This window comes from Neopelma chrysocephalum, unplaced genomic scaffold, assembly GCF_003984885.1.
Source record: "Neopelma chrysocephalum unplaced genomic scaffold, ASM398488v2 Primary Assembly neopelma1_24, whole genome shotgun sequence".
NCBI lineage: Eukaryota > Metazoa > Chordata > Aves > Passeriformes > Pipridae > Neopelma > Neopelma chrysocephalum.
The window spans coordinates 8,765,137-8,778,519 of NW_020897693.1; the positions used below are offsets into that span (position 1 = coordinate 8,765,137).

The 13,383-nt window shown below is 42.4% G+C and overlaps 2 protein-coding genes across 37 annotated transcripts in view; both read right to left on the minus strand.

Moving 5' to 3' along the window:
• Window positions 1–322: 322 nt before the first annotated feature.
• Window positions 323–11,040, minus strand: MRPL23 (mitochondrial ribosomal protein L23). Its single transcript, XM_027702466.1, has 5 exons — window positions 10,968–11,040; window positions 10,694–10,816; window positions 9,994–10,076; window positions 8,521–8,594; window positions 323–688 (listed from the first exon to the last, which is right to left on the minus strand). Exons 1-5 carry the CDS (start codon window positions 10,991–10,993, stop codon window positions 524–526), a joined length of 471 nt encoding a protein of 156 aa, XP_027558267.1. The 5' UTR covers window positions 10,994–11,040; the 3' UTR covers window positions 323–523.
• Window positions 11,041–12,974: 1,934 nt separating this feature from the next.
• Window positions 12,975–13,383, minus strand: part of TNNT3 (troponin T3, fast skeletal type) — a 31,382-nt gene continuing 30,973 nt past the window's right edge. For all 36 annotated transcript variants that reach the window (XM_027702416.1, XM_027702434.1, XM_027702385.1 and 33 more), the window contains one exon: window positions 12,975–13,373. In XM_027702416.1, the coding sequence (XP_027558217.1) occupies window positions 13,325–13,373 (49 nt within the window). In that variant the 3' untranslated portion in view covers window positions 12,975–13,324. The remainder of the gene's footprint in view (window positions 13,374–13,383) is intronic.

The following is a 13,383-nucleotide window of genomic DNA, read 5'->3' on the forward strand; positions in this document are numbered from 1 at the left end:
ACTTCTCCAGGGAAGAAGGGATCACTGCAAGGAAGGCAATACACAGGATAGTAGAACACAATAACTAACAATAAGGGAACCCTATGTCCTGAGCCTACAGTCCAGTTATCTACACTTCCATGTTTACCTCTGACTAACCTATCTTGACTTTTATGCATTCCATTCAGTGCAAACTGCACACATCCTAGGAAATGAAATGCCTCCTATTTCTACTCAGAACAACCTGTAGAAGCAGGAAGAAAGTAAACACAATGATACTCTCAAAGTCAGAAATGACAAGAAGGAATTCCACGCTTTAGAAATAGTCCACAGGAAGTCCAAGTTCACAGAAAAGTCCTGATGCAGTCAGATTTATTTTACCTTTTTATTTCTTCAGGGCCATTTTGTTGTAGTCATGCACACACAGCCAGGAAAAAAGACCAGCTAACAAGAATAAACATTCAGTCATTACAAGGAGGGAAGAGTGCAAGTTGTGCTAATCAAAATCCCTCTGAGCCTAAAGGAAGGCAGCTGGCTTGTTGCATCAAAGTCCAAACCAATCAGGGACTCCACCTCGTCTGGGGTCACCTTCCTGCTTCTGCTTCTCTTTCTCCATATATTTACTCCTGAAGTCATCAAAAGAGCGAGTTTCTGTATCTTGTTCTTTCTCTGGAAATAGGTTGGGAAACTGAAAAGTTTGTCCTTGGCCCTAAAGAGAAAAAAATGGTCAGAGAGACATTCCAGCCTTTCTGCAATAGCTATGATGCATATACTTATAATGAAAGACCACCCTGAAGTTTCAACTAGTACAAAATGGTACCTTGTAACCTCCCAAGATCTCCTTCCACCCATCTCCCCAAGATACTTGTATATCCCTTCCCCCCAAAAGCTAACTTGCAGCCTCTCCTTTTTTGTGTGCTCTTAAGACACTGACATCTTTTTTTTTTACAGATGAATGATCAGGAGATGGACACCTCTTCAAAGACTTTGAACCAGCTCAGAGATGTTATGTGAGTCATACAGTAAAAGCAAGATGAGCAAAATAAGTGATTTTGTTAAAGTAACTCCACTTGGAAAATACATGGTGGATCAGGCATTCGTTATGTTAACACTCAGGATATGAGTACTGATTGCAGTTGTTTAGATCTTAGCTAAGGATAAGATAGAACATTCCTAGCAGCTGTCATTTGTAGGGTGTAATGTGGGCAGAGAGAATAACAGATATCAGAGGTCTCTTATCAACAGACATAAAGACTACAGTGTAAAACAATTAACAGTGAGAACAATATGCCTAATATATCACTAATGAGATTAAAGCGATTACATCTGCATTGTCATTCTGCTTAACAGATAAGTCATTTAGTGAAACATCATCATCAGATCTATGTCTCCCACTTGGAAAATAAACATTTGCTTGGTCTCTGGCTCTTATCTAACAGCAGGAAATCATTATTGGGTGGAAATGTACTATTCCATTAACATTACCTACTTGCTTTTTAGTGGTAAGCACAACTTCATTAAATTCAACATCATTGGCCTTTCCATTTTGTATGGGCCCTTGCATAATAAAACTTGCAACTGGTCACTCATAACTCTAAAAGAACTCTCCAAAATACTTACAAACGTTACCATACATTAACTTCTTTGGCAGCGTATTGCGTACAGAATTCTCAAGAAAAGCTTTTAATTGCTTCAGATCAAAAGAGGTGGGTTTGGTTTTTTTAGATCAGCCATTCTTTACATTTGTGCAATAAATATAACCAAACAAGAGGCCCAGTTATGAAATGGTTCCACAAAGGACATGAAAGGAGCCTTCCACAACACGACTACCTATCCTGCATTTTGGGATCAGAAATATGGCATAATTAAATCCAACAGAACCATCACCACATCCCTGACCCATCTGAATGTGTGCTATGTTTCATTTACTCAGATATATTCAACCTGGTAAATAACAGGTGTGAAAAAAATCTAAACCTCAAGCATACGCTTTGGAGAGAAAAAACATGACTTATCCCAGATGAGATTATCCAGACTGGAATCTACAAAATACCAACTCATACCCAGCAATGCTCCGGTTGTTTTTGTAGTGCATACTTCTTGGGGGTTTCCTAAGAGTCTGACCATACTACAAAAACAACAAAGGAGCTGCTGTGTATGTAGCTTGATTCCAGCCTGGACAAGCTCAACTGGAACATATCAAGGTTTTCCTTTCCACTGGTGTACACTCTGGGGTTTCAACTCTTTTGTACCTTTAAATTACCAACAGGTATGCTTTTAATAGCTGTCCTAAGACAACTAAAGCATAGTTCCATTTCACGGCACAGAAACTGGCCTTGAGCAATCCCCTCAGTGTCCTTGAGCAATCCCAAAGCTGCAGCCTACTGAAACTCTTCCTTTAGCTGGATCAGCAACAAGCACTCTTGAGCCCAAGCACTGCCCAAGATTTTAGCACACTGAAGCATTTGGGAAAGAATTTGTTTATATTACAAAAACTACTGTGTTTTAACACAGTGCCACTCAGCCCTGTGGTACCTATAGAACAGCCAGGGCCAGTACTGAAGACTTGGCTGCCCTGAAGAGGAAGCCATTTTAGTCAAACAAGACAGAAAAAAATTCAGGCTAACATGGTAGGCATACCACCTACACTGAAAATCTGAGAACTATTTATATTGGTAACAGTGTAGTAAGGGACTGTTCTTGTTATGGAGCACTTTCATTCTGGTATGCTTCCAGGACCAATGCGTTTCCCTCACTGGAGAATGAAGGAAAGCTGTCCCTAAAGCATACTAACAACATCCACGGTAATTCACTAAGCATTGCAAAACAGTTATTATTTTAAAAAGAGGGAGAAAACAAAAAAGATACACACAGAGTCTGTAGCAAAACCAGACAAACCTTTAAGCTGTTTATCAAAGTGCTCAGAGTTCCCATTTCAAGGCTGGTGAAAGTCAAATATTGAGCTGAAAATGTCAATCTGTATCTGGAGTCTTTTAATAAATCAAAATCAGCAGAGACAAGTCGGCTCTTTCCAGCTCTTGTTTTGTGAAGAAATTCTGATTTTGGCTGACAGCCAAACACGATTTGAAACAGCCAAGACATTACACCCTGAGAACTGAAGGTTGATAAATCTTAAGTAACAATACTCTGCAGTAATACTGCACTGTAAGGCTCTGGAGTGATGAAAGCTGTATGAAAAATAGCTGTTGTGCATGCTCAGTAGCTAGTTTTCAGAAGATGCCTGCATCTTGGGTATTTCAAAATTTCAAAAATACCAAAAGGTATCAACTTACATAAAGGACTGTGAGTCTGTCCAGGCATATTTATACTCAGTGCATCCTCCACAAGATGCCAGAGGCTACTGAGGTTCAAGCTCATATGCCACCTCCCCAAAAATAAATGCCTACCAAAGGAACAGAGGGATTGGCACTTCTTTACACAGTGCTGCTTTTTCTTACACTTTTTCTTTGTAAAAGTTTTCCCTTCTGTAACAGCAACCATTTGACAACCACATGATAAATGCATCCTCAGAATGAAATCCTCACTGGAATAAAGCAAACAATTTTTACTAAGTTCATCAGGGTTTATCTGGTTTGCAAACTGCTGGAACATGAAATGCTGGCGTATTCAAGCAGAAAGCAAAATTCTGGCTTACTCAAAAACCTTGCATTTGTTTACAGTTTTACCTTTTGCAAGCTCTTTATCCGCAGTCATCCTTTTAATTGCTGAATTATTGGAATTCACACAAGCTGAAGTAATCTCTAAAAAGGCTAGGGCTTTAGAACTTTAGAACTTCTGCCAGCATAATTACCTTCATTAGAAGCACAGAGACAGGGGGAGAAAATAAGAACACCTTTCTACCCAATATAGCTGTGCTAAGAGAAAATCCTGTAAAAAAGGACAAACACTGGAAAAAAATAATTTTGCTCTGATAATTTAGTCTGTCTTGGAACCGGGCGCTGCACTGCCACCAAAAGAACTTTTTCACCAATGTGAGGTGATGCACTCTGTCAGGATAAGCTCTGCCACCACAGGCTCTTATTTGTAAGTGAGGCCTTACAGTGCTAAAAAAGGAACAAAACCCCAAACAAAGCAAGTCAGAGAGGCAGTATTGAAACACCTAAAAAAATAAAGACAATATGATGATTTTATGCATTGCTATTCTCAATTTAGGGTCTTCAGAGACCTCCCTTTTTCCTCCTACAAATTTTAAGGTTATGTACAAGTCAGATGTGTGGTCCAGTGTTCAGATAACAGAAATGGGAGGCATTAAACTTCTTCTCCTGCACAACTCTAATCCTCAATTCAGCATTACCCAAATATACAAGGCCTCATGAGATTTCATTTGTTAAATGCTAGCAACATCCTTCACAATAAATAGTGACCTAACCATCAAATATGTATTTTCCCTTTAGATTTCAAGCCTTTGTCATTAGAAAGGGTGAAAACACACCTTCTTCTCAGAGTCTGTCTAAGGAGTTATCACATGGAGTGGTACAAATTGCCTCCATTCATTTTTTAATGAGAGGTTAAGTGACTATAATTGGGCCTATGAAGTCAAGTGTTAGCCTTTCCACTGCTGAGCCTCACGTCACAAAATTGCTGGAAGGATTATCCGGCACAACCTCGCTTATACTTCTCTGACCTTTGTGTCCCTTGAAAAGTTTATTAATGGAAGGTCAGCACAGATATACTGTGTAGAAATGATGCAGCAAACACTGATCATGTAAACAACTGTGAGATCTTCTGATTATTTAGATAATTGAAGCACTTACTACTGTCCTTCAGAATTAGCAGAAAAGTGATGTTTATAATATCATCAAATAAAAAAAAGTTGGATTCCCAACAGCACGGAATTCAGTCCAGCAGTAGCAGCAAATGCAGCTAAGTTTAATAATACAGTGCATTTGAACAATTCTCCTACTATTGTGGTGGTAACGTCTGATGTTAAAATGTATAGCAAAACAGCTCAGAAAGCAACTTCAAAAATCCACTCAGGAATGACACTGCACATGGAGCATCCAAGTTTTCTCTGAATTCAAAAGAAAACTGCTCTCACATCTGATGTGCAAATAGATTAATTACTGTGAATGTACAGGACACTCTAAACAGGGTTTGAGGAGAAAGCATTAGCAAAAATGTTCCCACTGGTGCCATCATTCAAACAGCTAAATAGGTGTTAGTCCTAATGTTGACAAGGTCAGACTCCTTTTTACAGTCATCTCTGTTAGATTTCTCAAAACAGGTTTAATTAAAAATAGGTCTGGATTCCAGAGGCTTGTCTACAGTTGTGCTCCCATGGGTGCTAGCACCTGTTAAGCTAAAGCAGTGAGAATACTGAAGGAGGAGGAGGAGGAGGGGATGTTGTTGGTTTTTTTCAATTTCGCTGATGTTAATGCAACTGTAAAGTTTCCTACTGGCTCTCTTTCCTTCTTTTTTTTTCATTATCACAATTATAGCTGTATTGGAGTAAGGAGACAAGTTGCTGTATTACATTTTTTCATATCTACTCTGCAAAGATATATAGGTTTGGCTTTAATTTAAAAAATAAAACTATGTAGAAAAGTAGCATTTGATATCCGAGGCCATAAGTGTCTAACTTAAACCTTTCTCACCACATTCCAAAAGGGGAAAACACGCAGGCAGGCTCTGGAATGGCAAGATATTGTTGATCCACAGCCTTCTATGATTTGAGGTATTTTTTAGTGTGAAAATATTATGCTTGGACAGATCACGTATTTGTCCAGTTACCGCCTGAGAATAAAGTAAACAGCTCTGAATCTCCAAGAAATAGTATTTGGAAAAGAAAGGACAACAATTCTTACATGTGGAACAGCTGGAAGGGTATGTTGACTGTGACTTCATACACCTTCCACCTTTGAGACACTTGAAGTAAATTAATGGATATGTATCATGTGCCGGAATACGTAAGGTGATGCTTTATGAAGCAAGGAAACATAACTAGTCATGAGAATATACTCAGTTTCATTCAGGTAAACTGCACCACAGCTGCCACCAAGTCACACTGGAAAGAGCAATACTTCCACCTAGTGGGCAACAGAAAGATCAATGCAAGACCTACCAAAAACTCATCCATATTTTTCCAGTCATAAGCAGTTTTAACTTGAAACTGGATTAATGAGAGAAAACACAGCTGGTAAAAATGGTGGGAAAGCCCAGCTATTCTGACTCACGGCAGATGCAAACTAATTCTTATGAAAATAAGGATTTTACAGCGGTTACCAAAGACTTTCCTAAATTAGGCAGATATTAACAATGGACTGCATGGGGCCTGTTACGGCCTGAATCACACCATGAATGAGAATGAAGGCAAACCCTTCAGATTCAGAAATGACACTGAGTTTCTGGCTTCACCCACTGTTTAAAGCTAGTGTGAACACAGGACTGGGAGCTCATTGTCTGAGACATGAGAGCTAGTGATGAAAAGCTATGAACAAAAGGAAAAAGGGGGAGGAATAAAGAAAAAGGGGGACAGACAAACCTAAATGTTAAAGGAATTAACAGAAAACAACAACAATAGGAAAAGAAAAAGAGCAAAAGAGAAAAAGAAAAGAGCAAAGAGACCAGGAATGAGGTGAGGAACAAGCAGACCAAGCTTCACCGACAAGAGTTTAGTAAATGGCCAGGATTCCCTCCCTTGAGATGAAATACAATACCAAAAGGTCCCCTGATCCTGTTCATGGGACAGATGGAAAACACGGCCTTAAGAACTTATTATGGTAACTATATCATAGTGCAGTGCAGTGAGGGACTCTTGGCTGCCCCCATGTACTAAGAGCAGTCCTCAGCCAAAGCACAACAGGGCTACATGCGTTGCCCAGAAGACAAAATGGGAGGCTGAAGGATTGACCAGAGATCCTGCTGTGCACCTGCCTTCACTACCAAACTAGTTTGGGTACATCTCTACTCCTCTGCCAAGCTACCCTTAAGGTAATGGCAACGAGGTCAAGAGGTTTTTGATGTGAAAGAAATGCATACAGGCACTGCCTTAAATAAGTGTCTTGCTCCACAGAGGAGCAGCATTCTGCTTCCCACTCAGTCCCCTTGAGTATCTACGAGTTGCAGACTACCTCCTTCTCAACTCAGCAGACAAGACAAAAAAAGACTGCATTAAATACAACTAAATAAAATTTGAGAACTGACTACAGTTTGCTAGAGACCCTGTCTACTTCAGTTTTGGGAAATGAGTTTGTAAAAGCAAAGAAGACACTAGCAGCAGGAGGCTGTGATAGTGGAAAGTGCCTGTAATTACCTGCTAAGGAACACCTCTCAGAGAAAGCAACTTGTGAGATAAAACGTCATTCCAGGCATTCAATTCCTCATTGTCCTTAATGAATCATACAATCCAGATCTCTAGCAGACAAAAACCTTGCACAGACAATCCAGTTGGGAGAATGTGCCCACCAAAGCAAAGACTCTTCCTTAAAAAAAGAATGTGCTTTTTAGCCATTGTAATGCAAAATCCTCACAGAGATAAGATTGCCTCTAACTTCAGCACAGTAAATCAACTGTAGCCCTTATCTAAATACAACTCTGTTACTTTCTAACAACATTGTACTTCATACTGTTCTTTTAAAGGTAAGGGCTGTCTAGAAAAACAGACTCTCAATTTTCTTTCCACTCCCCTTCCCAGAAAACGCTTAGAGGAAAACTTCTAAACACATTTAAACTTTTAAAAATTAAACAAAAAAAAATCAAAATTCCCACTGTCTGTGCGTCTTGACTTTGACCCCAATTCCACATGAAATCTTTGGCGGTCTTTAAGATCATACAGTGCTCCCACAACACTGAATCCTTGTCCCAGGATGCAGTAACACTGAGGTTGTGTTGTCAACAGCAATTTTGAGCTTATGGTTTTACAACCATAAATAGCATTCCTTTAATGTAATTTTGCTATGTGAAAGGGTTTTCTGTCACTGATTGCACTTCTTTTTTGCATAAAGACAGGTAAGCCCAAGAGAAGTCAAAACTATAATGTCTTCCTGTTGTGAAAGAAACTTAGAAGCACACGAAGCTCCTTTTCCACTGGGCAACCAACATATGTTTCAGAACCTGGTTCAGCCACAAAGCATACTTGTTAGACATGACTAAAGGCTCTCCAAGGAATATGCCTTAGTCTTCTCTGAAACCTTTAATAAGAAGTTCCCTACCCTCACAATATATTCTTTCACTTACTGGATGTTTCAGCAATCAACCATACAAGTCATGAACCTTCCAGCACACAGAGTACAGGGTCAGCATGAAACTCACTGGCAAAGCAGCACCATATGACATCAGACCACAACCTACACACAGACCTCAAACCAATATGGGACTTGAAAACTAACCACTTGTTTGAATTTGATCTTCAGACTGAGTCATTTAAGTCTCTTTATATTCTGGAATGTATTAAAGAAACTGTCATTATTAAAGAATTGGCAGAAATATTCAGCCAAACAGGACAATTCACTGGACATTACTTCTAGCTTTGCTGGTTAACAGTCCTTTTCTCTTTCCTCACAAGCAACCATGTTAACTCACCAGCTGTACATAGGCGACCTTGTAATCTGGTTTCTTCTCTCTCTGATTCTTGTGATTCCTCTTGTTGTTTGCACCTGCAGAAATGAAGAGAATCCCACCTTTTACTTCCCAGGACTTCTGAGTTCTCCAAAGCAAGGCCAGGCTGAAGGGGGGACTTCATTAGTTCTGATCTATTGTTAAGAGGAATATGCTTCCTTCAGTACCAGCATAGCATCGCAATTACTAAAGTGTACGAAACTGAGGGACACCACTCTCCTTATTTACAAGCAGGGAACTGAAGTATCACCAGCCTGCTGACAGCCACTGTGCCTTCACCTCACACACAAAGTCTGAAAAGAAGCAGGAAGCTAAGTCTCTTGAGTAGGGGGCTAGGAGTGGTAAACTGTCCTCCCAACATCAACAGCTTCGGGAAGACAAGGAGAAAATTACCACTAAACAGTTTTAAACTTGACAATTTTTCCTACCTAGCTAATGGGCTAGATCTACTGTTTATACACCAGGAAATTATACTCCACATCCAAACAATTCAAAGCACTCCAACCTTCTCCAAGTATGCTGGTCACAACTGAATGGGAAGTACAATTTATTCCCCGCATGTTAAGCAGACATTAAACCTCTCCAATTATTAGATACTCTAACCCTCTTTTATCCCTGACTATATACATTCTACCATGACCTAAAATTCGCAAAGAGGGACACAATGGTTATAAGGACAAGCATGACTATTTTTCAGTGCTGTTTGAAATCACATGTGTTAGGTGTTTAAGACTTTATTTAATTCTGTTTTGCACATAAGCATATTACAGATGGTATTTCCAGGTTTTTTTCTTCTTTTATATGTTCTGAGTTTTACAATCTTATTTTGAAGCTTTTTTTTCATTCTCCATTTTTTACTACTACAGCTCTTTTTTCCTATTCTTTTTAAAATGAGCCCTAATCTTACATTACAAACACATAATCCATTAGACCATTATCTACTGGTCTAACAGAATATTCTTCCTTGCTCTACAAACTTTGCCTTTTGTTAGACCATAACACCTCCTCTGTGTGCATGCAAGGTAATCTCAATTCACATTATTTTTTAAAAAAGGCTACGGCTGAAATTAAGTTTAATTACTAATTGTATCAAAACACAAGAAGCAGTTCCTTCTGAAGGGAGACACCCACTGGTCTTCAAGAAGAAATAGTATCAACTACAAAAGTACAAGCTAGATAACTGTCAGGATGATAAGGGTTTTTAAATTCAGATTTTTCTTTTTAGAACTAAACTTGTAATTTAATCAATGCATTCAAATATGAAGTGGTGCATATCCATCTGAAGGGATGAATAAACAACTAAGCTGACTGACGTCACCAGCTAAGCCCTGGAACTAAAGTTTGCTGAAATCTAACAGATGTTTTGATAGCTATAAGTCCATTCTGGCTGCACAAGGATGCTGTATTCATCCCTTTGGATTACTCAACTGCACTTACCATACTGTATCCTGGTCCTCACAGCAGCTACCGGCACATTGTATATTCTTTCAAGGTAATTCCTGATATCCACTTTTGTCATTCTAGGCAATGCAAAAAGATTTTGGGGAAAGAAAGAAAAAGCATAAATATTTTTAAAAAATAAACCAGAGACTGGTTGATACTCTGGAATAAATGTGTTTTCTTCTTTTTTTAACCAGGGCAGCTTTACTGCACAAAAGTATAAACTCAACATAGATCACACACTGCTACAGCAATTCATTATCCATAAACTGTAACAACTGGCAAATATGTTATCCTCTGTAGCCTCAACAGTCAAAGTGCCAGATAGATTCTGTGTTCACCAGGCTTTTTCACTGCCTGAGCTGAGAGCCCCTTCTTTATCTTCTGAACAGCAGTTTCTGGAATTACCAGAACCTGCCACAGGCTTGTGGGCTCTACTGTGTGCAATCGGACCGGTCAGGACAAACACCTGGACATCACCTTTCTTCCTCTGGATCAAATTCACATGCACTGCCTTCCTCTAAGCCCGCTCCTGGGAAGACTGAGCCTCGCTAACCCTCGGTGAGAGGAGCCACGCAAGCTTCGGCACAAGCGAGTGCCCTCGCTGCCTTCCACAAGGTCTCCGCGGCGCAGAAGCCCCTTCCCGCTGCCCACAGGGGCACTCCGCCCTCCCACCAGCTGCCGTGCCCGCACTCACTCCATGGAGACGCGGAACTGGACGGTGTCCTCGGGCTGCGGGACGCCGGGCCGCACCGCCAGCATGAAGAAGTTGGGACGGAAGATCCGCAGCTGCGGGCCGCCCCTCTGGAACAGCGGGTACCTGCGGGGACACGGCGCCGCGCACCGACCGCCTCACTGACCGGCCCCACACCCCGCTGCCCCGGCCCGAGCCCGCTCGGCCCCCCATCCCATCCCATGCCATCCCATCCCACCGCATCCCCCCGCCGCCCGTCCCGTCCCGTCCCGCTCACACGGCCCTCCTGGCGCGCGCCGCCATGGCCGAGCCCGGCTGGAAGCGGCGGCGCCAGAGCGGCTCTCGGCGGCGGCAGCTGCGCCCCCTGCTGGAGCGGAGGAGCGCGGCGGGGCCGTGTGGGGGGCTGTGGGCGCGGCCGCGACTCCGACCCTTCGCCGCGGGGAGCGGGACACAGCCCTGGGGCGAGGAGGGTCCTCTAGAGGAGCCGCAAGGCCGGGGCAGGCGGCGGGAAGTGTCTGCAAAAGGCCACATCTGGAGTACTGTGTCCAGTTCTGTGCTCCTCAGTGCAAGAAAGACAAGGAGCTACTGGAGAGGGTTTAGGGGAGGGCAGCAATGATGATGAGGGGTCTGGAGCATCTCCCTTATGCGGAGAAACTGCGGGAGATGGGCCTGTTTACTCAAGAGAAGACAGAGGGGTTCTCATTAATACGTATAAATATCTTAAAGTTGGGTGCCAGATGGTGCCAGACTCTTTTCAGTGGTGCCCAGTGACAGGACAAGCAGCAATGGCCAAAAACTAAAACACAAGAAGTTTCACCTCAACGCAAGGAAGAACTTTTTACATCGAGGTAGAGCACTGGAACAGGCCACCCAGGGACATCGTGGAGTCTCCTTCTCTGGAGTCATTCAAAACGCACCTGGACAGGTTCCTGTGTCACCTGCTCTAGGGAACCCTGCTTTGGCAGGGGGGCTGGACTAGATGATGTCCAAAGGTCTCTTCCAACCCTAACAATTCTGTGATTCTGTGAAAATGTCGCCTCTGTGGGACTTAGCAGTGCCGCCTGCATTCCACAGGATCTTGAGGACAGGCTACTTCCTCCTGTCCTTCCCACTGGTGAGACCCCAGTGGCGGTGCAGTCCAGCCCGGGGGCCCTCAGCACAACAGACATGGAGCTGTGGGAGTGCATCCAGAGGAGCCATGGAGATGCTGGGAGGGCTGGAATACCTGCCGTGAGAGGACAGGCAGAGAGAGCTGGGGCTGTGCTGCCCAGAGAAGAAAAGGCTCCAGGAAGCCCTCATTGTGGCCTTTCAATATGTAAGGGGAGCTTATAATACCAAGGTCTGTCATGACAGGACAAGGGGCAACTGTTTTAAATGGAAAGAGGACAGGTTTACATTAGATATTAGGAAGAAATTCTTTACTGTGAGGGTGGTAAGACACTGTAACAGATTTCTCAGAGAAGTTGTGGGTGCTCCATCCCTGGAAGTGCTCAAGGCCAGGCTGGATGGGGCTCTGAGCAATCTGGTCTAGTGAAAGGTGTCCCTGTCCATGGCAGAGGGTTTGGAACTAAACGATCTCTAAGGTCTCTTCTTACCTAAACCACTCTTACAAATCCACGATGCTGCAGCATGTGCCAACAGAGAGCCATGATGTACATGTAGGCACCAGAAACAGGCTGAAGAACCATGGGGGAGAACCACTATCCCTAGTGGACTTCCCTCCAGAAGGGTATTTCAAGGGTTGGCAAAGGCAAGAGGCCCTACAGAACAGCTCACGTCTCAAATTGGGTAACAATCATTTGTGTTTTGACATCTACATTGAATTAACCAAGTAATTCACAATTCAGTATTGGGCTTTAATATTGTATGCAGATGAATGGCCCAAATAAATATCCCAATATAATATTCGAATGTGTCATACTCTATTTTGCACTGTGATTCATCTGCATCTATGGAAAGGTATGTGCTGAAAACTATCACTTCTAGACATTTTGTCATTTATTCCCAATTCTCTGATTCACTTCATCACTCAAACTTTCAAGTCAATTTCAACAACATTTGGCATCCAGATCATGAGCTCCCCCAGAAGAGTCGGCTTTTGGTATCTGCCTATATGATGGCTGTAAAACAGGCCCCTAGTCCTGGGTCTTTGTTGAAGATACTGAGCCTCATTCTCAGTTGTAGAGCCAGAACAAATGATATTAAATAAGGATTTGGACCAACTCCAAAATCCTTGCAAAATGGGATGGTGGTAGATAAAATATGAAACACCACTCCAGAGGGCTGTCATTGGAGTAGGTACTGGTTGTGCTTTATTTACAAAATCCAGAGATTTGTACATAGCAATCTACAGGAGAGCATAGGGCTGGTATCAGGAGGATAAAGGGACATGTTCAGCAGGAATTGGAAATGCCAGCAAGGAGTCAACTCAGTTCCACAGGGAACCTGCTTCCCCTTGAGGAAGCCACCAGACCCCTCCAGGAAGAAAGAGAAGAAAAGCAGCAGCAATAGCCAATCCAGGCTGATGCAATTTTTGTTATCATTGAGGCATGAGAACACAAGTGATCGGTGAAGGAAGAAAGAGGAGACCAGCAGGGTTTCAGCACACCCCTAAAGGCCATCCTGCCTTGTTCTTTACTTCCAGCGCCCGCCAACCTTGCCCTTGGCTCCTGCCTTCTTGCTGCTACAATACA

Excerpts from the sequence above, each read along its gene's own strand:
- MRPL23 (XM_027702466.1), bottom strand. The coding sequence starts at position 10,993 with ATGGCGGCGCGCGCCAGGAGGGCCGT. Across the intron at positions 10,077-10,693 it reads CAGTTCCGCGTCTCCATGGA|AATGACAAAAGTGGATATCA; the intron begins GTGAGTGCGGGC and ends TGCATTGCCTAG. Across the intron at positions 689-8,520 it reads AGGTCGCCTATGTACAGCTG|GGCCAAGGACAAACTTTTCA; the intron begins GTGAGTTAACAT and ends TTTTCTCTTTAG.